Consider the following 27,931-nt stretch of genomic DNA (forward strand, 5'->3'; position numbering starts at 1 on the left):
CAAGAGAAGCCGGTTGGTGGCTTAGGTATCTGTTAGGGATTGCCTTCTGGATATCTACCTGGAGATGTGTTCTGGGCTTGTCTCAACGGTAGGAGGCCTAGGGGAAAACCTGGGACATGCTGGAGGGGCTATGCCTCTCGACTTGCTTTGAAATGCCTCGAGATCCCCTTGAGGAGCTGAAGACAGTATCTGGGAAAAAGAACTCAAGTTTCTCGTTGAGACTGTAGCACAATGTTGTTATTTGATTGATGGAATGACAATATATGTACTATTGGTTGTTCGGCTCTTTAGGGATTCTTATTTTTGGGCCATAAATGACCTTTTCCCTTATGAAGTTCCCTCAACACCACTTGTTTATTACTTATATCATATATTTTGCCTGCTAATGTTTCAGACATGTGATACATTATAGATGCAAGATATGAATGGCTGTTGAACAATACTCCAGGACATACAGCATATACTGTTCTTTCTTCTATGTACTTTCAGATTCAGATGTGACACAAAACTCAACCCATGGAACTTTGGCTAAACGCCTGATGCATATGGCACACATTTCTGGAAACACTTCAGCAGAATCTCAGTTTTCCTCTGATTGGTTTCAGTATACACAATGTAAACAGGCTTTTCAAGAGTCAAGTGTGCAGCACTTCTTAAACAAACCTCCTGAAAAAGTCTGAGCTAATTGTTGCAAAGTTTTATGGGCCAGGGCCATCCAGAAGAAGGAGGTGGAGAACAAACTTTCAAAAAAATTAATTATGAAAAATAAAGCAAACAGGCAGCAACTACTTACGGAGGCTACAACCAACCTGAACGTAAAACAAACAGTGTCCAGGCCTGGTCCTCTCTCATCATCTTCTGTTGTCAATCCTCCTTTTAGGTTTACAGTTCCCCGTGAGACTCGAGACTGGTACACAAATAGTTGCTGCTCGGTATCACTTGCTCCATTCCCACAGCTCTTGGCCTTGCCCACATTGTGACATGACCCCATCCTGCCTTACAGGCCAGGGGGCACCCCAAGACTGTGCTTACTCTCAGCCTCCTTCTCCGGCAAGTGGCCAGCACCTTGACAGATTCACAGACATGGGGAATGACAGAGGCCAAGAATGAAAGGAGGCAAAAGCATATGGGGGGAAAAATGGGTCCAGTTCCCAAAACATCCTGTTCTTTGATCCTCGAGAGAACCTTAGTCCCAATGCCTGATAGCAGCACTGGTTGGCCCTTGGTGGGCAGTTTTCAACTCCCCCATCTCTGCATGGCAGGGGATGCCTCCTGCTGTTCAGGGAGACCCCTGTTCCCTTTCTCTCCCTGCTCCTCAGCCCCGTGCAGAGACTGTCCAAGGGGCATGTGCAGGATAAAATATTTAAAGGAGGGGAATTGTGGTTGTCGCGAAGTGACGAGGGGGTGGGGGGGTCACTTCAGATCATTTTGGAAGGGCACTTTCTATCCAAGACTAAAAAGGGCATGTGCACTGCAGAGGTGCCTGCTGCTCCTTCCCATCATGGTGGACAGCAGCAGGTCTTTATTCTCTGCCAACGGTGGTGACTCTCCCGTCCCCTCATGGATGACAGCCGCTCCTTCGACTGCGGTAAGTGTACCAGGCGGACTTTGCTCTTCCAGCTCAATGGCACCACAAACATCCCCCAGTGACGAGGGCTCTCTGACAGCATGTTCCTCCTTCCTCCCGAGTTTCAGCACAAATGTAGCACTAACAAAATACCTGCAATGTTTATATCGATGGTAGTGCTTATTAATATCCATATAGCTTTCTGAGACATTCATGAATCTTTAATTTACTGCCTGCACAACCATCAGTTATTGTGAGGGCAACTTTGTGACGATGAGCCTTTATAAATTTGACTTAAACATTGGACTATTAAATGTATGCAATACTCACTGCATAAGAGCTTCAAAGATAAATTTGCGCCTGATAATTATGTAGAAATGCATCACCAAAATAATGAAACAATCTCAGAACAAAGTCTACATACATGTCCTGTAGATTTCCTATATATTTTGCTGACAGGTCATTTAGAAAACTTTATATAACATAGTCGGTGAGCTTTGCTTGAGCTGGGTTCAACCATGATCCACTATGATGACCATGATTCTATTATGTACATTAGTATGCAAATTATGTTTATGCGAACACAATCCAGACATCATCCACCTATAGCTGTCCTTGCCTTATAACATTATTACAGTCCTTTCTTAACATTTACAAATGGTTTCCTGTGGCCTCACAGGGTGAAGTGGAGATGCTTTCTGCATGTCAAATGGTAAGTATACTTAAACATGGAGATGTAAACAGTTTGTGAAGAATTACAGTATTGACAACTTTATTTTATACTTTTCATATGATTCCACTTGTTATTAGACTATACGATTATCTCAAACCTTTCTAAACAAGTTGATCTCTCAGCTGAATGTTCTTCTCCCCTGATGCTGCTGAAAGAGTCAACATGTCGAGTGTATAAAAGGCAGTGTGAGCTGTGGCACATCTTTAACAGTGAATGTGTTTCAGTGAGGAGCCGTTCACAGCTGGTGGAGAGACACATACAGGAGTGTCTTCAGGAATCTTTATCTGTTGTTTTGCATGTATTAAACTTCATATGAGGAAAGTCTCAGGAAACCATACTCACCCAATGCTTCACAATGAATCTTACAGCAGTGAACCAAACTGATATGTGCGAGGACTTCTCGTGTCCAGAGAGATCTGTTTCTTTATCTGTCTATGTGATTCTGTATGTGGCTGCAGCAGCTGTGGCTCTTCTGACCGTGTGTGGAAACCTGCTGGTCATCATCTCTGTTAGTCACTTCAAGCAGCTCCAGACACCTGCCAACATCCTCATCCTCTCTTTGGCTGCGTCTGATCTGCTGGTGGGAGTGTTTGTGATACCACTTCATTTATCTTGGGTCATTGAATCATGCTGGACATCTGGATCGGTCATGTGTGCAGTTTTAAAAGTTGTGAATTTTCAAGCAACAAGTGTTTCTGTTCACACTGTGGCTTTAATAGCTGTCGATCGCTTTTTGGCTTTAGGTTTTCCCTTTTTTTACTCTGAGAAAATCTCACTGACTGTGAACTGTATAGCAACTCTGGTAAACTGGTTGTTTTCACTCCTTTATAACTTCACTCTTCTTTATATAAATGGAAACTTCACTGATGTTGTGTGTCCAGGAGTGTGTATTGCTATTATTGATGGGATTTCATCAATTGTTGATCTTCTCATTGTGTTTCTTATGCCATGTATACTCATTATAATATTATACACTCATGTTTTTGTCATTGCTAAGAAACATGCGACTGCTATAAGAGCCCTTCAGGTTCACAACAGCACAGAATCCTCGAAAAACAAAATCAGCGACAAATCAGAGAGAAAAGCTGCGATGCTGCTGGGGATTCTGGTCTTTGTGTTTCTCCTCTGTTTGCTGCCGTATTATATTACTTCATTAGTGATTCCATACATTAGTGAAAACTTGTTTCACATCAGAGATGTTACTGTAATGATGTTCTTCCTGAACTCCACCATTAACCCCATCATTTACGCCTTATTCTACCCATGGTTTCAAAAAAGCTTAAAGTTAATTTTCACATTTAAAGTGTTTAATAAAGACTCCTCGCTGATGAATGTGATGTAAGTCACAAAATTAAAAACAAAATGCTTCCCTTCACCTTTCCTGTTTTTATAATGCATGTCTCAAAGTTTTGCAATATAACGCTATAAAACATCACCATGAACATATAAATATTGTTTATTTAGTCTAAGATTTTTACTATGATAATACCAAAAATAAATGCATAACACACTGCAATTTAACTCACAAACAAATATTTGCAACCGTTATGCACCATATCTCCAATTAACTCTCTTCTAAAATTTATTCAACTAATTAAAAATAAATAAATACCTAAGATTCATACAAAAAGATACTCACAAACAGCGATATATTAAAATAAAAATGTATTTAGATGCTACACGTGTTTGTTTGTGGGATGTTGTTGTAATGCCATTTTAACATATTTGTTTTCCCCTTGTAATATTTTAACTATATGTGTATGTGTTTATATAATTTTTATGACTGGGTCTCAACTATTGAGTTTATTTCACGTTTCTTTATATAATCTCTTGGCTATGCCCTTCTGTTATTTTGTTATTGTCAGTTAAATATCTTTACAAGTCTTCCAAATCCTGCCTGACAGAGGGCGCCATCTCTGCATTAAATTCGCACAGACCCCTGAATGCATGCATTGGAGAAACTACAGCTCCACAGAAATGATTTTATTTGTTTATCGAAGCTCTCCTCGAGATGGCGCTCGGCGGAAACTCCAGTCCTTCACTCGATCTCATTCAAATATCGCCATGTATATTTGTCTTAATAAAACTACATTTAAAGATTCATAAAGTGGTATCTGCAATATGAAATCCACAACGTGAATTTCTGTTAATATTAATTATATATTGAAGTGACTTTGGTACATAGGCCTACTATTACCACTAAGAAAACAGATAGGCTACAGTTGAAGTCAGAATTATTAGCCCCCCTTTGATTTTTTTTTTCTTTTTTTTTAAGTATTTCCCAAATTATGTTTAACAGAGCAATGAAATTTTCACAGTATGACTGATGATATTTTTTTTCTTTTGGAGACAGTCTTATTGTTTATTTTAGCTAAAATAAAAGCATTTTTTTTTTTATGAATCATTTTAAGGTCAATATTTTTAGCCCCTTTAAGCTATTTTTTTCAGACTGTCTACAGAACAAACCATCGTTATACAATACCTTGCCTAATTATAATAGTTCAAATTTTATTAAAATTTTATTATTTTTTTATTAAAATAGTAAAATATTATTTACTGTCATAATGAGATGAAATGAGTTATTAAAACTATTATGATTAGCATGTGTTGAAAAAAATCTGCTCTCCGTTAAACAGAAGTTGGGGGACAAAATGGGGCTAATAATTCAGGGAGGCTAATAATAATTCTGACTTTAACTGTACATGACTTAATAGTTTGATTGTCAAACATTTTTAACCCTCATGTAGTTTTTTTCTGTCTTCTGTTGTATTTTTTTTATTTTTCTTATTTATTTCATAACTTTTTCTTTGTAAACTCTTTTCCCTGCATTTTATGTTGACAACTAACAATAACCCATTCAGCATTTTACATGTCATCTTTGCATTCTTTTAATAATAACCAAAATATATAGGGCTGTAGTGTATGTGAGATTCATTGATTAATAAAGGGATTCAGTTATTAAAGCAAATGGGTCCCAGTATGGTTCCATATACCATTAACAGATTCTGACTGAGGAAATAGGAATAATTGTGCACAATACTGTACTATGCCCACATACCAAAATACAACACACTTTCACTTGACCCAAATACAGTAATGAATTATGAGACTTGAGTGGATTGGGTCTGGTTGCCAGAACTTGGGCCACATATGATGACTAACTAAACAAACCTTCTACCCTGCTGCTTGCCAGATATGCTAAACATGTTTTATAATCCAGAATGTTGTTTTGGTTTTTATTCTTTTGTTCTGTTCATTTATAAAGTCGCACTGACAGAATTTACATTGTAAAAGCAGTACAGAAATAAAGATTACTTAATCTGACCTTAGCTGGCTTGTGAGAAATGGGTCTGCTATCTAAAGCACTTCGCTGCGACTACAAGGGTTTTAATTGTAAAGAATAGAACAGTGCAAGACTGTCTCTTATAAGCAAGGGTGAGTTAGATATTGATTTCCTAAATGTATTTGTAGAAGCCAATATGTTGACTTGAATGTAATTTGAGCTGTCATCACTTGGGGGCAATATGTGCACATAGGGTTTTAAAGTCGGTGTTTCTTGCATGAGAGAAGAAGACTTGAGGAAGGGAACGCATGCAGTTTTTACCACACCAAACTCACACACTTTTGAGGTCGCTAAAGGGTTCAAAATTATTAATTGCAATGTATTTATAATAAGCTAAATAAAGTGAATTTAAACTTGAAGAGGAAGCAAGACTGGACATTGGTTGTGTGTGTAAAAACGTGCATTGAGATGCCAAGCCTTCGACATTAAGCTGCTGCAACAGTATTCATGGCACATGTCTGACTATTCAACCTGTTCAATACCCGACCACTTCAAATGCTATGGGGGTTGGACAATAAAACTGAAACACTGGCCAATCTAGAGTTAAAGGTTTCATGGTTAAATCTGACCAGCCTGGTTTTTGTATCCAAAACCATAAGCTGCCCAACTCACTCCAGTTAAATGTGCACCTCAACTGTCCTGTTTCCACCAAAACTGTTTGTCGAAATCTCATACATACATGGCTGGGCTGCTATAGCCAAACCATGGTCACTTATACCAATGCCAAACGTTAGTTTCAATGGTGCCAGCAGTGAACATCTTGGGCTGTGGGCAATGCGAAACATGTATTGTTCTCTGATGAGTCCATCTTCACTGTCTTTTCCACATCTGGGAGAGTTACAGGAGAGGCCCTAAAGAAGCATAGCACCCAAACTGTTACATGCCCAGAGTAAAGCACAGCTGTGGATCAGTGATGGTTTTGGGTTCCAATAACATCACATTTCCGAGACCTAATGCTTGTGCTAGATGGGCACTGCCAAGAACTACTGAACCATTCTAGAGGACCATGTGCACCCAATGGTTTTAGGATTGTATCCTGAAGGGAATGCCGTGTATGTGAATGATAATGCACCAACGCACACAGCAAGACTGGTAACAGAGTGGTTTGATGAACATGAAAGTGAAGCTGAACATCTCCCATGGCCTGCACAGTCACCAGAGCTAAATATTATTGAGTCACTTTGGGGTGTTTTGGAGGAGCGAGTCAGGAAACATTTTCCTCCACCAGTGTCACTTAGAGACTTGGCCACTATTCTGCAGGACCACTGTGGACTATTCTCTGACCACTGTGCAGGACTTGTATCTGTCATTCCCACGATGAATTGATGCTGTATTGAGATGAAACACTATACTAATGAATTAACATGGTCTAAAACCAGGCATCAGTTTCATTGTCCAACGCCTGTATATTGTGCAAGCAATCTAAGATTGTGTTAAAGGGTTCGTTTAGCCCAAAATAATCACAATTTCATCAGGAGAAAAATGTATTCATTTTGATTTGCCTGTGTTTATGGACTTTTAAAGTTCTATCAAACAAAAAAATTCATTTGGTGTGTTCGAAAGCGGATTTTTGGTCCAAAGGAAACAGATGTGAGTCAACGTGAGGCGAAAACCCTATTGGGTTTAATTGACTCTAGTTGTTTGGCATTGGCTTACTGTGTCCCGCTCTAAAATTTTAGCAAAAATCATCTTGAAAGGCCTCAAGGTCAGAAAATTATGAGCAAATTTTTCATTTTTGGCCTATATCTCTTCAAGCAGATGATGCTAAATGATTTACTGCTGGTAGATGATGTAATTACAGCCTTCCTGGGCTGTTTTTCTGGATGAACAGAATCAGTTGATCTCCCAGCTGTATGTTCTTTTCCCTTGATGCTCAGAAAGAGTCAACATGTCAAGTGTATAAAAAGGCAGTGTAGCACGTCTTTATCTGCTGTAGTGGAAGCTACAAGAGCACATTCACTGAGGAGATCTTCACAGGAGAGACAAAAACATCTTGAGAGATCTGTACTTACAGTGTACAGTTGTCACATGAAGAAAGTCACAGCAAAACATACTCCATTTAAATGTTTATTCAATGAATCTTACAGCAGTGAACCAAACTGATATGTGTGAGGACTACTCGTGTCCAGAGAGATCTGTTTCTTTATCTGTCTATGTGATTCTGTATGTGGCCGCAGCAGCTGTGGCTCTTCTGACCGTGTGTGGAAACCTGCTGGTCATGATCTCTGTTAGTCACTTCAAGCAGCTCCACACACCTGCCAACATCCTCATCCTCTCTTTGGCTGCGTCTGATCTGCTGGTGGGAGTTTTTGTGATACCACTTCATTTGTCTTTGCTCATTGAATCATGCTGGATCTCTGGTCCGGTCATGTGCTCGATTTTTAAATTTGTGAACTTTCAGCCAACAAGTGTTTCTGTTCACACTGTGGCTTTAATAGCTGTCGATCGCTTTTTGGCTTTGAGTTTTCCCTTTTTTTACTCTGAGAAAATCTCACTCAATGTCGTCTGTACAGCAGCTTTGCTAAACTGGTTGTTTTCACTCATTTATAACTTCACTCTCTTTTATATTAATGGAAATTTCACTGACAGCGTGTGTCCAGGAGAGTGTGTTTATAATATCGACGGGACTTCATCAATTATTGATCTCCTGATTGTGTTTGTAATGCCATGTACGCTCATTATAATATTATACACTCATGTTTTTGTCATTGCTAAGAAACATGCGACTGCTATAAGAGCCCTTCAGGTTCACAACAGCACAGAATCCTCTAAGAACAAAATCAGCGACAAATCAGAGAGAAAAGCTGCGATGCTGCTGGGGATTCTGGTCTTTGTGTTTCGGTAACGCTTTCTTTTACAACCCGCAAAGTACCGCGTAAGTACAGTGAAATTACAGTGTACTTTTTTGTACGTACTGTGTAAGTATAATGAACGTATGTGTAGGTATGAGGGAACAAACCGTAATGCTTGGGTAAAAAGGGGGTAACAACCAGATGTTCATCACGAAAATTACCGCGTAAGTACAGTGAAATAACGGTGTACTTTTCTGTACCTATAGTGTAAGTATAAATAACGTTTACGTAAGTATAAGGGAACAAACTGTAATGCTCGGGTAATAAGGGGGTAGCAACCAGATATTCAGCATGAAAGGTACCGCGTAAGTACAGTGAAATAACGTTGTACTTTTCTTTAAATTGCAAAAGAACAAACCATAATGTTTGCGTAAAAGGGGAGTAACAATAAGATATCCATCACGCAAAGAAATATATTAAGTTTACGATGTACATTTCTTCAAGTATTGTATACATATAAAGAATTATGCAAGGATGGTGACAACTTATTGCTATCTGCAAATGTACTGTACATGCACCTGCGTGAGTACATTAGTACTCTTATTCAGTGCTTGGGTTTTATATGGGGTGTTTAATGAATAAAAGGTTTACAACCTGTGAAATTATGAACCCTTATTGTATACTGTATGTATTTTAAATCTGCAATTCAATATAAAATATATTTCCATACACTACTTACCTTATGTTTACTCGTCGATCTCACCAAAGCCATCAATGTCTCCATAACTCACTATCAACAAATAACTTTGCATGACATAGGCCTACCGTCAGGGTTTAATGCAGATTAAAACAGGCTCGCATCTTTACTGCTGTTGCACAGGGGGGCTAACTGTTGCATTTCAGTAAATGTATAGCTGATGCTTTATAGAAAAATCTAGTAATTTGGTCTTCAATCAATAAAAACTGCTGCTGTAGTTTACTCTGTTCTTAGTGTTCAAGTATACACTAGTATGTTAAAGTTCAGCTTCTTCCCTCTTTGTTCCCTGTAGTTAAAGGGTAAATACAGTATTTGTTCCCTCCTTGTTACCTGTACTTACAGGGTAAATACCACATTTGAGGGTTGTAAATTAAAGTGAAGCTTTGTTCCTCCCTTGTTACCTGTACTTACAGGGTAAATACCACATTTGAGGGTTGTAAATTAAAGTGAAGCTTTGTTCCTCTCTTGTTACCTGTACTTACAGGGTAAATACCACATTTGAGGGTTGTAAATTAAAGTGAAGCTTTGTTCCTCTCTTGTTACCTGTACTTACAGGGTAAATACCACATTTGAGGGTTGTAAATTAAAGTGAAGCTTTGTTCCTCTCTTGTTACCTGTAGTTAAAGGGTAAATACAACATTTGTTCCCCCCTTGTTCCCTTTAGTTTACAATGTAAAATCTTGAAGGCAGTGAAATAAATATACAAACACACAATATATTTATTCTTTACTTTGTAACCTTTATTTTAATAAATAAGCATTTTAAAAGACTTCATATTAATCAAACATTGTCTTGTCTATCATTGCCTATACTCATTCATTTTCTCTTTGGCTTTGTCCTTTTGTTAATCTGGGGTCGCCACAGTGGAATAAACCACCATCTTATCCAGCATATGTTTTACGCAGTGGATGCCCTTCCAGCTGCAACCCATCTCTGGGAAACATCCATACACACCCACTCACACGCATTCACTACGGACAATTTAGTCTACCCAATTCACCTGTACCGCATGTCTTTGGACTGTGAGGGAAACCGGAGCACCCGGAGGAAACCCACGCGAACGCAGGGAGAACTCCATGCAGAAACCTTTTTGATGTGAGGAAACAGCACTACCTACTGTGCCAACGTGTTGCCACCCAGCTGCAACCCATCACTGGGAAACATCCATACATACTCATTCACACACATACACTACGGACAATTTTACCTTACCCAATGTCACCACATATTTTTGGACTTGTGGGAGCACCCGGAGGAAACCCACGCTAACATGGGGAGAACATGCAAACTCCACACAGAAATGCCAACTGACCCAGCCGAGGCTCGAACCAGCGACCTTCTTGCTGTGAGGCGATTGTGCTACCCACTGCGCCTGCCTATACTCAAACAGCAAAATAACACATTATTTCCTTCCCCCTTTTTTTCTGGCATCTCTTGCTTGGCTTCCTCTTCTGCTCTTCTCAGCTTCCACTGAGGACTCTGATGGTGAGTGGCTGATGAAATCCCATGGGTCTTGCTGCTCTGCATTTATATAAAATATATGAACAGACAGAAAGGCTTTTAGTAAGCTATAGACATGTTTATTTTCCTGTTTAATGTGTGTGTAGTGGTTGTCCAACAATTTCACACACTAAACATTTACAGATACCATACCGACACTATACATTACTATCAAACAAAAGTACTATCATCAGATCATATGGGAGATTGTGATCATTTATAGTGATAATAATTAAAGCGCAGAGGGGAAAAGGCTTAAATATATGTGCAGGCAGTATAGACTTTGAAGTAAAGATTATTTGCAGTTCAGTGTACATATTTAAATTCTGTGTCACTCATTAAATGGTAAGTAAATGTAACGTTTGGGTGAACTACCCCTAAGGTTAGTTTTTGATTAAAGTACATGTCTTAAACCATCATTAGTCCTAAATAAAGTGAAAGATAACATAATATGGTTGATGTACTGTTATGGACCCTTTTTACATTTCAGCACATTGAATGGGAAAGTACAACACATTTTTTTTACAATCTTCTTTGCTCAAATAAAATGAAAACTTTACGATGGTGTTGTCTCGACAATTAGAAAAATAAAAATATAGTGTGAAACTGATAACGCCAGCAAGAAGAGAGAATAACTTCTAATTTACTCATGACTATAGACACTGTTTGAAACACCTCGCACATGTAATCATATTATATACTGCACACGTAAATACAAATAAATGTTATTTTATAAAAAAAATCATATAAAAAAACTCAAGGATTTTAGATCCTGATGATCGTTAAACGCGTCATAACAGTGTTGTGAAAAGGGTGTAATTGTTAAAAATAGGTACAAACATCAAATATAAACAAAAACCTAAACAAACACTTCTATGTACATAACGTCATAAAAATACTTGTTTTATTTACCTCGCGCTGCCGTCCTTGTACTGCCGCGAACAGGAAATTCTGGGAATGGAGGACGGAGAGTTGAATCGATTCGTCTTCAACAAACCGATCAGTGTGACATCAAAACATCGCGAGAACAACAGACAACTCCGTGTGCATTTGAATCCATCTCGCGATATTGTATCACTTCAGGTACGCGCCTACTGATTCGTTGATTCAAACGAGTTGTGAATCAAGAAGCCTCTAAAGATCCGAATCAAACTGCAGCAGCACGCCACGAGGTTTTGCTCAGACTTTTGGGACGTTTGGAATTGCTCCGTCTTGTCACCATGTAACACATGTGAGTAAATCGTTGTCAGTAAATAAGGCTATTGTTACGATTACGATTAGAAATTGTGCATTAACCAGATTATATTTATTTTGTTTCATTTGTTTTTAGCGTAACATTAACGTTAGTTCATGGCCGAATCTAAACGGCCAGCAGCGAATATTTACCAATGTTTACTGTCGTTTACTTTGCACATCTTAGAAATGTTGCCAAAGTTCCTATGGATTTAGTTTCTTCATGTCATTCCAGAAAGACTGGATGATGAGCAGGTCAGATCTCTGTGGCTGTTGTCATACTGACTGTGCAGACGATTTTCTCCCTTTATACGTTAATTACAGCAAAGTTAATGACAAAATTAATGTTTGGAAATGTAAATTGATATTTTCTGTAGCATGCCAGTTTGATATATCAATAGCCCCCCCCCCCCCCCACCCAATTACTAGTAACGTTTGCCTAGGACTTTAGCACAGTAGCCTACTATTTAAGCCTTTTCCCCTCTGCGCTTTAATTATTATCACTATAAATGATCACAATCTCCCATATGATCTGATGATAGTACTTTTGTTTGATAGTAATGTATAGTGTCGGTATGGTATCTGTAAATGTTTAGTGTGTGAAATTGTTGGACAACCACTACACACACATTAAACAGGAAAATAAACATGTCTATAGCTTACTAAAAGCCTTTCTGTCTGTTCATATATTTTATATAAATGCAGAGCAGCAAGACCCATGGGATTTCATCAGCCACTCACCATCAGAGTCCTCAGTGGAAGCTGAGAAGAGCAGAAGAGGAAGCCAAGCAAGAGATGCCAGAAAAAAAGGGGGAAGGAAATAATGTGTTATTTTGCTGTTTGAGTATAGGCAGGCGCAGTGGGTAGCACAATCGCCTCACAGCAAGAAGGTCGCTGGTTCGAGCCTCGGCTGGGTCAGTTGGCATTTCTGTGTGGAGTTTGCATGTTCTCCCCATGTTAGCGTGGGTTTCCTCCGGGTGCTCCCACAAGTCCAAAAATATGTGGTGACATTGGGTAAGGTAAAATTGTCCGTAGTGTATGTGTGTGAATGAGTATGTATGGATGTTTCCCAGTGATGGGTTGCAGCTGGGTGGCAACACGTTGGCACAGTAGGTAGTGCTGTTTCCTCACATCAAAAAGGTTTCTGCATGGAGTTCTCCCTGCGTTCGCGTGGGTTTCCTCCGGGTGCTCCGGTTTCCCTCACAGTCCAAAGACATGCGGTACAGGTGAATTGGGTAGACTAAATTGTCCGTAGTGAATGCGTGTGAGTGGGTGTGTATGGATGTTTCCCAGAGATGGGTTGCAGCTGGAAGGGCATCCACTGCGTAAAACATATGCTGGATAAGATGGTGGTTTATTCCACTGTGGCGACCCCAGATTAACAAAAGGACAAAGCCAAAGAGAAAATGAATGAGTATAGGCAATGATAGACAAGACAATGTTTGATTAATATGAAGTCTTTTAAAATGCTTATTTATTAAAATAAAGGTTACAAAGTAAAGAATAAATATATTGTGTGTTTGTATATTTATTTCACTGCCTTCAAGATTTTACATTGTAAACTAAAGGGAACAAGGGGGGAACAAATGTTGTATTTACCCTTTAACTACAGGTAACAAGAGAGGAACAAAGCTTCACTTTAATTTACAACCCTCAAATGTGGTATTTACCCTGTAAGTACAGGTAACAAGAGAGGAACAAAGCTTCACTTTAATTTACAACCCTCAAATGTGGTATTTACCCTGTAAGTACAGGGAACAAGGAGGTAACAAGAGAGGAACAAAGCTTCACTTTAATTTACAACCCTCAAATGTGGTATTTACCCTGTAAGTACAGGTAACAAGGGAGGAACAAAGCTTCACTTTAATTTACAACCCTCAAATGTGGTATTTACCCTGTAAGTACAGGTAACAAGGAGGGAACAAATACTGTATTTACCCTTTAACTACAGGGAACAAAGAGGGAAGAAGCTGAACTTTAACATACTAGTGTATACTTGAACACTAAGAACAGAGTAAACTACAGCAGCAGTTTTTATTGATTGAAGACCAAATTACTAGATTTTTCTATAAAGCATCAGCTATACATTTACTGAAATGCAACAGTTAGCCCCCCTGTGCAACAGCAGTAAAGATGCGAGCCTGTTTTAATCTGCATTAAACCCTGACGGTAGGCCTATGTCATGCAAAGTTATTTGTTGATAGTGAGTTATGGAGACATTGATGGCTTTGGTGAGATCGACGAGTAAACATAAGGTAAGTAGTGTATGGAAATATATTTTATATTGAATTGCAGATTTAAAATACATACAGTATACAATAAGGGTTCATAATTTCACAGGTTGTAAACCTTTTATTCATTAAACACCCCATATAAAACCCAAGCACTGAATAAGAGTACTAATGTACTCACGCAGGTGCATGTACAGTACATTTGCAGATAGCAATAAGTTGTCACCATCCTTGCATAATTCTTTATATGTATACAATACTTGAAGAAATGTACATCGTAAACTTAATATATTTCTTTGCGTGATGGATATCTTATTGTTACTCCCCTTTTACGCAAACATTATGGTTTGTTCTTTTGCAATTTAAAGAAAAGTACAACGTTATTTCACTGTACTTACGCGGTACCTTTCATGCTGAATATCTGGTTGCTACCCCCTTATTACCCAAGTATTACAGTTTGTTCCCTTATACTTACGTAAACGTTATTTATACTTACACTATAGGTACAGAAAAGTACACCGTTATTTCACTGTACTTACGCGGTAATTTTCGTGATGAACATCTGGTTGTTACCCCCTTTTTACCAAAGCATTACGGTTTGTTCCCTCATACCTACACATACGTTCATTATACTTACACAGTACGTACAGAAAAGTACACTGTAATTTCACTGTACTTACGCGGTACTTTGCGGGTTGTAAAAGAAAGCGTTACCTGTGTTTCTCCTCTGTTTGCTGCCGTATTATATTACTTTTTTAGTGATACCATATGGCAGTGTTATAAATTTTGTCAGAGATGTTGCTGTAATATTTTTCTTCCTGAACTCCACCATTAATCCCATCATTTACGCTTTATTCTATTCCTGGTTTAAGAAAAGCTTAAAATTGATTTTCACATTTAAAGTCTTTCATAAAGACTCCTCGCTGATGAATGTGATGTAGGTAATTTAATGTGAGACAGAATTCTTCCTACGTTTTTATTGCTGTAAGGTGAATTTGCCTACAGGTTATGCTTTTTCTGCATTATGTTGTGCTGCAGAAAATGAGAAAGAAGGATTTTTTGCTTTTGTGTTACACTTTTCTTTAATGTCAACTCACTTATTTTGTTAAATAAATGGAATTGTTGAACAATGCATTTATTAGAACAAATTGTCTTAAGTTTGTGAATGAAATAACACGGCATATGAGTATCATTTGAAATACAGCATGAGTCAAAAGTGTTAATGAGCTTTACATAAGTCTAGATACAGTAAGTATCATCAGGACTTTTTTAATTTCCACATAAAATGAATGTCAAAATTAATTTGCTGTGGCATTTCTGGAAATAAGTAATTATATTACACTTAATGTCTTACATTTTAACAATTATATCATTGTATATTAGTGCAATATTGTTTTTTGCGTTCCACACTGTTCTGTATGTGATCAGTGCCTGCCTTCCATCCAAAAAAAAAAATGTTCAGTTTAATTAAAATACATCAAATATTATTGTGAAATCAGATATTTAAAGGGTTAATATGCATTATATTGTGAATTATTATTCATTCATTCATTTTCTTTTTGGCTTAGTCTCTGTGTTAATCTGGGGTCGCCACAGCGGAATGAACCGGCAACTTATCCAGCATATGTTTTACGCAGCGGATGCCCTTCCAGCCGCAACCCATAACTGGGAAACAGCCATACAAACTCATTCACACACATACATTACAGACAATTTAGCCTACCCAATTCACCATGTTTTTGGGCTTGTGATAGAAACCGGAGCACCCGGAGGAAGGTCACGCAAACAAGGGAAGAACATGTAAACTCCACACAGAAATGCCCACTGACCCAGCCTAGGCTCGAACCAGCGACCTCGCTGTAAGGCGAATGTGCTAACCACTAATAATACATTTTATTTATAGTGCGCTTTTCTCAGACGTAAAGCGCTACAAGGCATACAAGGCAAACAAAGCAGAACAATAAAAAAAGTAGAAAAAAAGAGCACAATAAAACAATAAAATATGAACGATTCAATACAATTGGATGATGAAATTAACAAAAAGTTAAAAGCAACGGTAAAAATGTGAATCGTGAGAAGTTTCTTGAAACAGTCCAGAGAAACATCATTCCTGATGCTGATGGATAGGCCATTCCATAGCTTAGGCACACTGTATGAAAAAGCACGACCACCCATAGTCTTCAGTGCACAGTGTGGCTGATACAGCAAAAGTCCGGATGAAGAATGCAGACTAGGTCACAGATGTAGTCAGGTGCTAGCCCATGCACTGCTTTGTATGTTAAAATCAGAGTCTTAAAATCAATATGTGACTTAAAAGGAAGCCAGCGAAGTTGCTGAAGTACAGGAGTGATATGGTGGCGCGAGGAAGTGTGCGTCAAATCCTGTGCAGCAGAATTCTGAATGTACTGTAATTGTCTCAGAGAGCTTGCTGGTAGGCCCCCGAAGAGTGAGCTATACAGAAATCAAGACGTGATGTGATAAAGGCATGGATAAGCCTATCCGCATCAGGCCGTGATAAAAAAGGTCTAATCCGCGCAATGTTACGTATGTGAAAGAAGGCTATTTTAGTCAAGTGTTTGAAGTGTGAGTTAAAACTAAGCTGTGCATCAAAAACCACCCCAAGGTTGCGCACTTGGGTAGAGGGAGATACTTGTAGATCATCAACAGAGAGTTTAAAAACATTACACTGGTTAACACTGGTAGGAGTCCCAATTAGTAGAACCTCTGTTTTAGAACTGTTTAATTTAAGGACATTTTGATTAATCCAGGCTTTAACTTCCCGTAAACAGGCAGATAAAACTGATGTGGCAGAGGTGAGATCAGGGAGAGCACTGATGTAAATCTGTGTCATCAGCGTAGCAGTGATACTGCGCCACCATGATGCCTGAATTATTGTTTAACACCTCAATAGTCTTATGAAGTGCTTGGACACATTAATTTTGTCCCAATAAACAAGAATCTCTACACATTTTGGAGAGATCACTTAGATATATTGGTGATATAATGTCGAGTTCAGACTACATGATTTTCAAACTAGTCGTGTCACAGATGTTTTCACACTGCTTGACTATCTGGGCTAGCGTTTCGTTGCTGCTTTGTTTACACTGCAAGATGGATCGGCGACAGGGACTTTCACATTGCATGACTTTACTATAGAAAGAATTGCCGACAACTTCGTCCAAACTACGTCTCACAGCCAAAAACACGTAGTATATCTTTTGTTATTAACTACATAATGAGAAAGAAGCCTTTAATGGGGTTGAACATGTACATGTTTGCTCACCTGGGTTTAAAGGGAATTAGCCATTTCTCCTCAACATTGATAATAAACTAATTTCTTTCTGTATGAAACGTCAAACAGACACAGTTGCTCCTGAGTCCTGTCAAACCTCCACTAGTTTTTCCTCCATTTCGTGGGTCCAAATAAACCGAAAAAGAGCGCTTTTAACTTCTCCCCCAGCCTCCTGCTGGCCTGCAGCAGGTATACACACACGCACACACAAGTGAATGCTGCTCTCTCATTGGCTGTAGGCGATCGCTGATGTTATTTTCAGTCAAAACTCAATTCACACGGCATGATTTGAATCGCCGACAGCTCCAGATATTCAGCACGCCAAATATCTCACAGGCATCGGTGACTCATCGACGATTCTCTCAGATCGCGTCTTTGATAGTTCATACTGTGTGATTGTCACTTACGTGCACGAGCAGCGATTTGCCTGTGATTTCAGGCATTTGTCGCCGATTTCTGAAAACCTGTCGGCGAGCCAAAATCGGGGCTAAAATCACGCAGTCTGAACTAGGCATTAGAAATACTGGATCACTCGTTGATCTATGTGGTCTGCACTCTCCGGCCACTTTATTAAGTACACCTGTTCAACTGCTCGTTAATGCAAATTTCTAATATGCATCACATGGCAGCAACTCAATGTATTTAGGCATGTACAGCCCTTTAAGTTTTAGGGGATTCACAGGCCGAAACAAAATAACCCACAAACCAACAAACTAACCAACAAAAAAATAACCAACAAACTTTAGTACAATCCACCTTCACTGTCTTTCCCACATATTGGAGAGTTATGGTGAGGAGAAATCCCAAAGAAGCATGCCAACCATCTCCATCAACAGGCCCGGATTGGCTAATCGGGAGGACCGGGAGAATTCCCGGTGGGCCGGTCTGTTTTTTGGCCGGTGTCCCTAGCTGCTTGCACTCTCAGCAGTCACACTTTTTTCTTCTATTTATTTATTTGACCATAGCTTCACTCTTTTTATTCATTATTTTGCCGCAGTGCCGCTCGTTTTATTAATTTTCTCGCAGCCCTGTGAGAAAAATGCAGCCCGCAGGTTAACTAACGTTAATGATGATGATGTAATGCAACTAACGACCCCAAACAGCGGCACCTTAGTGAATATAAGAATTCGAATAAAATGAATAATACACCTGCTCAATAAAAATCAAATGATTCACTACATTATTAAATCTGACATGATCAGAAATCTAAAAAGGGGAGAAAAACATTGAGCCATAAAAAGAAAGTGGTGGTGTGTCTTAAGGGTCGCAAGTCATTAGTTATTTTTTACTCTGGCTGTAATAGCGCTATTGTGGTCCAGTGGTAAACATGTTGCATATCATTGCCGCGGACCTGTGTTCAAACCTTACCTGACAATTTTCTTCTTTTTTTTTCTTTTTTTTTGTTAAGACATATAATACTGTTAGGGCTGTTGAACATCAGAATTTCTAAAGCAGCTGTTTTCTTGAAAAAGACGTGATAGTGCCATTAGAAACTGAATTGGAATCAGTCGTGAACTGAGTGTGGCCGGTCTGGCTTGAAACTCCAGGGCTGAAAATGAGTCCCACTCCGGCCCTGTCCATCAACATCTCCATTGGCCTGCAAAGTGACCAGATCTAAATATTATTGAGTCACTTTGGGGTGCTTTGGAGGAGCGAGTCAGGAAACGTTTTTCTCCACCTGTATCATGTAGTGACCTGCTCACTATTCTGCAAGAAGCATGGCTCAAAGTTTATCTGGCCACTGTGCCTGGCTTGTATATGTCGTTCCCAAGATGAATTGATGCTGTATTGGTTTCAAAAGGAGGCCCTACATCATACTAATGAATTAACATGGTCTAAAACCAGGTGTTTCCATTTCATTGTCCAATCCCTATACTGTGCAAGCAATCTAAGATTGTTAAAGGGTTTGTTCAGCCAAAAAGAATCTTCTTCATCTTCAAAGACCTGAAAGTGAGGGAAGTAACAGCAGATTTTTATTTCTGGCCTATCTCTTTAAGCAGGTGAGAGTAAATGATTCCCTGCTCGTAGAAAAGGTAATTACAGCCTTCCTGGGTCAAAGGTCACCCTAATGAATGTGTGACACATATTCCGTTTTTCTGGATGAACAGAATCAGTTGATCTCCCAGCTGTATGTTCTTCCCCCTTGATGCTCAGAAAGAGTCAACATGTCAAGTGTATAAAAAGCAGTGTAGCTTGTTGCTCAGTGCTGCAGTGAAAGCTACAAGAGCACATTCACTGAGGAGATCTTCACAGCTGTTGGAGAGACGAAAACATCTTGAGAGATCTGTACTTACAGTATACGGTTTTCACATGAAGAAAGTCACAGGAAAACATACTCTATTTGGATTTTTCTTCCAAATGTTTCATAATGAATCTTACAGCAGTGAACCAAACTGATATGTGCGAGGACTACTCGTGTCCAGAGAGATCTGTTTCTTTATCTGTCTATGTGATTCTGTATGTGGCCGCAGCAGCTGTGGCTCTTCTGACCGTGTGTGGAAACCTGCTGGTCATCATCTCTGTTAGTCACTTCAAGCAGCTCCACACACCTGCCAACATCCTCATCCTCTCTTTGGCTGCGTCTGATCTGCTGGTGGGAGTTTTTGTAATACCCCTTCATTTATCTTGGGTCATTGAATCATGCTGGATCTCTGGTCCGGTTGTGTGCTTGGTTTTTAAATTAGTGAATTATCAAGCAACAAGTGTTTCTGTTCACACTGTGGCTTTAATAGCTGTCGATCGCTTTTTGGCTTTGAGTTTTCCCTTTTTTTACTCTGAGAAAATCTCACTGACTGTGGTCTGTACAGCAGCTTTACTAAACTGGTTGTTTTCACTCATTTATAACTTCACTCTCTTTTATGTTAATGAAAACTTCACTGTTGTTGTTTGTCCAGGAGTGTGTTTTCATCATCTTGATGGGATTTCATCCCTCATTGATCTCCTGATTGTGTTTGTAATGCCATGTACGCTCATTATAATATTATACACTCATGTTTTTGTCATTGCTAAGAAACATGCGACTGCTATAAGAGCCCTTCAGGTTCACAACAGCACAGAATCCTCTAAGAACAAAATCAGCGACAAATCAGAGAGAAAAGCTGCGATGCTGCTGGGGATTCTGGTCTTTGTGTTTCTCCTCTGTTTGCTGCCGTATTATATTACTTTTTTAGTGATACCATATGGCAGTATTATATATATGTATGTCATAAATGTTGCTGTAATATTTTTCTTCCTCAACTCCACCATTAATCCCATCATTTACGCTTTATTCTATTCCTGGTTTAAGAAAAGCTTAAAATTAATTTTCACATTTAAAGTTTTTCATAAAGACTCCTCTCTGATGAATGTGATGTAGGTCATTTAATGTGAGACAGAATTCTTCCTACTTTTCATTGCTTTAAGGTGAATTTGCCTACAGGTTATGCTTTTTCTGCATTATTTTATGCTGCAGAATATAAGAAAAAAGGATTTTTGCTTTTGTGTTATACACTTAAAAACTCACTTGTTTTGTTTAATAGATAAAATTGTTGAACAGTGTTTTCATTAGAAAAAATGATCATATATTTATCATATACACATTATTACATGTGTAAAAAAAGATGAATGAGCCTCATATAAAAAGTACCATATGCCTTTTTTACATTTCTGCATAAGATAAATGTGAAAATGAATGTTCTGTGTCATTACTGGAAATAAAATGCAGTATTTGTGCCACTTTGTTTTGTTGTTCTGTAGTGAAAACTACAGTATTTAGAGAGCAATAAAAAACAGCTGCATCCCAAATGGCATTCTTATGCACTATTCTACGTCATTTTGTAGTATAAATAGTGCAAGTAACACTAAAAATAATAAGAGCACTTTAATTACCCGGATGATGCACTCATTCAGCCGGAGAAATAAAGTGGGTAATGATGGACACTTCACTTTTTTTAAATTAACAAATACAGAATTATACAGTACTATACACAAAAATACATGTCTTAGTGTATGTATATATATATATATATATATATATATATATATATATATATATATATATATATATATATATATATATATATATATATATATATAAAAATAAAAATAAAAAGTCTTCTTTGCTTTTTTATTGACAATGTTTTCCAAACTTGTGCAGTAGTCCTTAGTCTCTTGAAGGAAATGAACAAAACTTGGCTTTGATCTAGTCCATTTTTTATGTATATGAAACTTTCCCAAAATAATAAAAAGTTGTACTAGAAAGGTAATTTTTTTACAAGTATTAACATAATAAAAGCAAATATCGAATTTGTTTAACTTGAATACAATATTTGCTTTCTTTCTTAAAAAATTCTCCACATCCACCCAGAAAATCCTTGTGTACATACAATCACAACATGTGGACAATAGAGTCCTTTTCCATGCAACAAAAATCACAGGATTAATCAATATCCAAATTAAATCTCTCTAAGACCTCTTTAGCTGGATATATACTCTATATTTTAAATGTAACTTCTTTTACTTTGTTATTTATACAATATATTTCACAAAAACGCCAATCTTTTTTCCAATTTATATTTATGATTACATTGGTCCATTTTAAATTATTATATATAACTGTATCGCCTGTTATAATATTTCTAATATATTTATAAGTATAACTTTGTTTAATACTAGTAATATCTCCTAAAAAAGGTTCTCTTTAACATATTTTCCTTCTAAAGATTTATGATGGAAACTTCACGCACTCAACGACCGCAGGTTTGCTTACGTGGCGGAAGGGGCGGAGCTATCGGGTGCACTTGTTGGATAACTTTATTTATTTTGGATGGTGAAAGAAAAATTCTCCTATGAGAGTGATTATAGCGCCTCCCGATGGTGAATGCGGTTATACTCACGGCAGGTATTATTTGATAATTCAGTCATTTATTTCACTGATTTGGCAACCGCCAAATATCATCAGGGAAACGGTTTAAATTTCCACTAAGTAAAAAAACATTAGTGCTCCATTTGGGACGACACTACATACATACTATGCTGTTGAGTGTGTAAGTGCATAAGTACATAGTGCATGAGTGCATAGTGTATAGTGTGCCATTTGGGACGCAGCTTGTGTACGTAAATGTATAATTACTAAAATTGTCGTGCACAAGGCAATGACATCAGCAGAGAAATAACCATTATTCTGCTTTACTGAATGTGAAGAGGGTGCCATGTTGGCTCAGTGGTTAGCACTGTTGCCTCACAGCGAGAAGGTCACTGGTTGGAGTCCCGCCTGAGTCAGTTGGCATTTCTGGGTGGAGTTTGCATGTTCTCTCGTGTTGGAGTGGCTTTCCTCCGGGTGCTCCGGTTTCCACAACAGTCTAAAGACATGCGCTCTGAATGATTGAATGAATGAAAGTGAGGGTTGTGTTATATAAAAATGCCTTATTACTGAAGGAGTACAGTAAAAACTGACACTTCTGTGTTTTTAAAGTTTAACTTTTATTAAATATAATGAAATAATTAAACGTTAAAAAAAGCTTCACATGCAGAGTTTCCTCTGAATATATAACAAGGCAAATACATTCCTCATTCTTATAAATGTAATGAATAGGAAGTCTCCTAGATGAGGATATGCTGTGGTAAATGTATTTAAATAACACTGTTATCAGCTTAAAAAGGAAAGATGATACACATTTCATCCATTTATTCAAAGAAAACTGCATTTTGAGGGAACTAATAATGCAATATTATACAAGTGTTACTAAGTGCAAGTTTTTAAAAGTGATACCTTTATTTATTTTTTTTTTGTGTAAGCTACCATGATGTGAGCAGGAATTGTTTTAACAGTGTTGTTACAGTTTAAAAAACTTCACAAAACACGAGGAATATCGGTAACACTACAATAACAATAACAATACATGAATGATGATTGGATCCTCCCCAAACCCCCTTGTAATTCGCACTATAGATGTTTCCTAATTCTGGGTTGCAACTGGAAGGGCATCCGCCACATAAAAACATTTGTCAGAGTAATTGACCCCGGATTAATAAAGGGACTAAGCCGACAAGAAAATGAATGAATGAATTTAAGAAAGCTGATATTAAAGAAAGCCATTATTAAACTATTAAAGAGCTGACCACACTTATACATCATGTTTTGATGTCCTTCAGGGGGGATCAAGCATAAATTAGGGGGGTCAATCCTCCCCAAACCCTCTTGTAATTCACACCATGAATGTTTCCTAATTCTGGGATGTGAATGGAAGGGCATCCGCCACATAAAAACATATGCCAGAGTAATAGGTGGTTCATTCTGCTGTTGCGACCCCTGAATGATCAGGGACTAAGCCGAAGGATAGTGAATGAGTATTAAATGGAGCAATCAATGGCAATTCAGAACCTTTAAGAGAGTAAAATCCAATAAAATAGACACATATTACCAAGAACTGGCTCAGTGAGCTGCATACCATAACAAATCCACAGATAACAGCACCATTCAGACTTTCTTTAACAGGAGGATGTGATATAAGACTAGTTTTCTGTTTGTTCATGTGACATTCAGCATTAAACCCTTGAATGCAACGTCTGCCATACTGAAAACCAGTCTTGTATTATAGGCCTGCATTACACACTGAGTGAAACAGTCACACTTTCATCTTATATCAAGACAATATTATGAATACATGTATAATATATAATGTGTAACTTTAACAGATTGATTAATTCATTTTCCTTTAGCTTAGTCCATGTATTCATGAGGGGTCGCCACAGCGGAATGAACCGCCTGCTTTAACAGATTGCTTGTAATGAAAATAATGACACACTTTTAGGGCTGCTATAGTGTACATTAGTATGGAAAGTATGTTTCTGTGAACACAGTCCTGTACTCATCCACCTGTATAGCCTTACAACATTATTAACAGCCTTTCCTGACATTTACAAATGGTTTCCTGTGGCCTCACAGGGTGAAGTGGAGATGCTTTCTGCATGTCAAATGGTAAGCATACTAAAACATGGAGATGTAAACAGTATGTGAAGAATTACAGTATTGACAACTTTATTTGATATATTGTAAATGAATCCACTTGTTATTAGACTATACGATTATCTCAAACCTTTCTAAACAAGTTGATCTCTCAGCTGAATGTTCTTCTCCCCTGATGCTGCTGAAAGAGTCAACATGTCGAGTGTATAAAAGGCAGTGTGAGCTGTAGCACATCTTTAACAGTGAATGTGTTTCAGTGAGGAGCCGTTCACAGCTGGTGGAGAGACACATACAGTAGTGTCTTAAGTAATCTTTATCTGTGGATTTGCACATATTAAACTTCATATGAGGAAAGTCGCAGGAAACCATACTCTCCCAATGCTTCACAATGAATCTTACAGCAGTGAACCAAACTGATATGTGCGAGGACTACTCGTGTCCAGAGAGATCTGTTTCTTTATCTGTCTATGTGATTCTGTATGTGGCCGCAGCAGCTGTGGCTCTTCTGACCGTGTGTGGAAACCTGCTGGTCATCATCTCTGTTAGTCACTTCAAGCAGCTCCACACACCTGCCAACATCCTCATCCTCTCTTTGGCTGCGTCTGATTTTCTCACTGGAGTGTTTGTGATACCACTTCATTTGTCTTTGGTCATTGAATCATGCTGGACTTCTGGATCAGTCATGTGCTTGGTTTTAAAAGTTGTCGATTTTCAGGCAACAAGTGTTTCTGTTCACACTGTGTCTTTAATAGCTGTCGATCGCTTCTTGGCTTTGAGTTTTCCCTTTTTTTACTCTGAGAAAATCTCACTGACTGTGGTCTGTACAGCAACTCTGCTAAACTGGTTGTTTTCATTCATTTATAACTTCACTCTTCTGTATGTTAATGGAAACTTCACTGATGTTGTGTGTCCAGCAGTGTGTTTTGCCATTACAGATGAGATTTCATCAATCATTGATCTCCTGATTGTGTTTGTAATGCCATGTACGCTCATTATAATATTATACACTCATGTTTTTGTCATTGCTAAGAAACATGCGACTGCTATAAGAGCCCTTCAGGTTCACAACAGCACAGAATCCTCTAAGAACAAAATCAGCGACAAATCAGAGAGAAAAGCTGCGATGCTGCTGGGGATTCTGGTCTTTGTGTTTCTCCTCTGTTTGCTGCCGTATTATATTACAGCTTTAGCGATACCATACAATAGTGAAAACACACTTCAAATCAGAGATGTTGCTGGGATATTTTTCTTCCTCAACTCCACCATTAATCCCATCATTTACGCTTTATTCTACTCCTGGTTTCAAAAAAGCATCAAATTAATTTTCACATTTAAAGTGTTTCATAAAGACTCCTCTCTGATGAATGTGATGTAGGTCACAGAATTTAAAAGAAATGCTCATTTTCAAAATGCATGCATTGTTATGTTTTGCTATGTACATTCCAAGAAACATTACCATTACCATGAAGGCATAAATATTGTTTTCATTTCATGCCAATGTATTGTTTATAACAAAATAAATGTAAAGAGCAAAACAGGTCAAATATGAAATGAGTTTTGAACAACAGCCATTGCAGCTGATCCATTGTTTACATTATAAATCAAGTTAATAAATTATATTTGTATAATTATCATTCATTTATTCATTTCTGGCTTAGTCCCTTTAATAATCTGGAGTCGCCATAGCGGAATAAACCGCCATGGTATCCAGTATATGTTTTATGCAGCAGATGCCCTTCCAGCTGCAACCCATCACTGGGAAACACCCATACACACTCATTCTCACACACACACACACTCATACACTATGGTCAATTTAAGCATACCCAATTCACCTATGTCTTTGGACTTGTGTTGGAAACCGGAGCACCCAGAAGAAACCCATACCAACAAGGGGAGAACATGCAAACTCCACACAGAAACGCCAACTGACCCAGCTGAGGCTCAAACCAGCGACTTCTTGCTGTGAGGTGAACGTGCTACCCACTGCGCCACCGCGTTGCCCTATTTGTGTAAAAATTTTCACATTTAAAGTCTTTCATAAAGACTCCTCTCTGATGAATGTGATGTAGGTCATTTAATGTGAGACAGAATTCTTCCAACTTTTCATTGCTGTAAGGTGAATTTGCCTACAGGTTATGCTTTTTCTGCATTATTTTATGCTGTAGAATATAAGAAAAAAGGATATTTGCATTTGTGTTACACTTTTTAACTCACTTATTTTGTTTAATAGATAAAATTGTTCAATAATATTTTCATTCAGATGATCATATATTTATCATATACACATGTTAATAGGATAAATGAGTCTCATATAAAAAGTACCATAGGCCTTTTTTTCATATCAGCTTAAAATGAATGAAAATTAATGTTCTGTCATTACTGGAAATAAAATGCAGTATTTGTGCCATTTTGTTTTGTAGTGAAAACTCACCAGTAATTAGAGATTAATGAAGTCTAATGCACTTCAATGTATAATTACTCAAAATGTAATGCACAGTGCAATGATGTCAGCAGAGAAATATCATTATTCTGCTTTACTGAAAGCAAAGAAGGTGTCATACTAAAAACCCTGATTGCTGAATAAGTACAGTAAAAAGTGACACTTCTATGTTTCTAAACAATTATATCAGTGTAAATACTGTTTTTGCAGTCTACGATGTTATTATTGACAGCATTTAATCAAAATCCTATTCAATAAAATAATGTTTTTAATATCATTGTGAAATCAGATATAAGGGCTGATATTTATTACATTCTGTATTATTATGTTAATTCTCATTACACAAGGCTTTGGATTGCTGACAAGGGCCCATTACAGCAGGTTAACAGTTTGTAAAGTTTGGCGTTGGTGCATCAGTATCACTACATTCGTCAGAAGTTAACCCCTCAAATTGACACAGGTAATAAAAAGATTAAACTTCAGTCATGTTCATGTTGTGAAACACAATCAAAATGTCCACTGTTGATGATATTAGACTTCTGTTTTCAATAGCGATTTTAACACTGTTAATATAGGAAGTCCTCTGCTATTATTATTCAGAAATTGAGTGTACATAGTTTTACGTTAAGAAATGCAGTCTTGAATTTACAAACAGTCTGCAAGTACCGGAGAACAGATGTAACACGTTGATCAAATTTAGTTTTCAGTCACACTCATGTCAAAGTAATATTCAATTTATTTAGTTTTGCCTTCATTTGTTTTTGATTTCAAACACATGGTTTTTTACAGCACATTTTTAAACATAATAGTTGAACTAATTTCTAATAATATTTCATCTTTCACAGTCAGTGCATAATATTTGACTATTATTTGATTCAGATTAAAGTGTAATTTAAAGACTTAACTAGGTTATGTTAACTTGGAAAGTTATAATAATTATTCAATAGTATCTGGATGCAGCCTTTATGATGCAAGCTGAAACTGCATCTCTGAAATTGCATCTCTCAGACACAGTGCACTCAATGGAGCTAGTGACGTCACTGTGACGGGTTAGGAGTGGGCTTGTGTGAGCCCATTCAAAAGCATTGCATGCA

General features: G+C 37.8%; 4 protein-coding genes across 4 annotated transcripts; all 4 read left to right on the forward strand.

Moving 5' to 3' along the window:
• The first annotated feature begins 2,655 nt into the window (after positions 1 to 2,655).
• Positions 2,656 to 3,642, forward strand: taar14e (trace amine associated receptor 14e). The gene has a single exon (NM_001082914.1). It carries the CDS (start codon positions 2,656 to 2,658, stop codon positions 3,640 to 3,642), a length of 987 nt encoding a protein of 328 aa, NP_001076383.1.
• A 4,075-nt stretch (positions 3,643 to 7,717) lies between these two features.
• Positions 7,718 to 15,097, forward strand: taar14g (trace amine associated receptor 14g). Its single transcript, NM_001083055.1, has 2 exons — positions 7,718 to 8,476; positions 14,861 to 15,097. Exons 1-2 carry the CDS (start codon positions 7,718 to 7,720, stop codon positions 15,095 to 15,097), a joined length of 996 nt encoding a protein of 331 aa, NP_001076524.1.
• A 4,719-nt stretch (positions 15,098 to 19,816) lies between these two features.
• Positions 19,817 to 20,803, forward strand: taar14f (trace amine associated receptor 14f). Its single transcript, NM_001082913.1, has one exon. The coding sequence runs from the start codon at positions 19,817 to 19,819 to the stop codon at positions 20,801 to 20,803; it is 987 nt and encodes a 328-aa protein (NP_001076382.1).
• Positions 20,804 to 24,782: 3,979 nt separating this feature from the next.
• Positions 24,783 to 25,769, forward strand: taar14d (trace amine associated receptor 14d). Its single transcript, NM_001082912.1, has one exon. The coding sequence runs from the start codon at positions 24,783 to 24,785 to the stop codon at positions 25,767 to 25,769; it is 987 nt and encodes a 328-aa protein (NP_001076381.1).
• The last annotated feature ends 2,162 nt before the right edge of the window (positions 25,770 to 27,931 follow it).

The sequence above is a fragment of the Danio rerio genome, chromosome 20, assembly GCF_049306965.1.
Source record: "Danio rerio strain Tuebingen ecotype United States chromosome 20, GRCz12tu, whole genome shotgun sequence".
NCBI classification, from domain to species: Eukaryota; Metazoa; Chordata; class Actinopteri; order Cypriniformes; family Danionidae; genus Danio; species Danio rerio.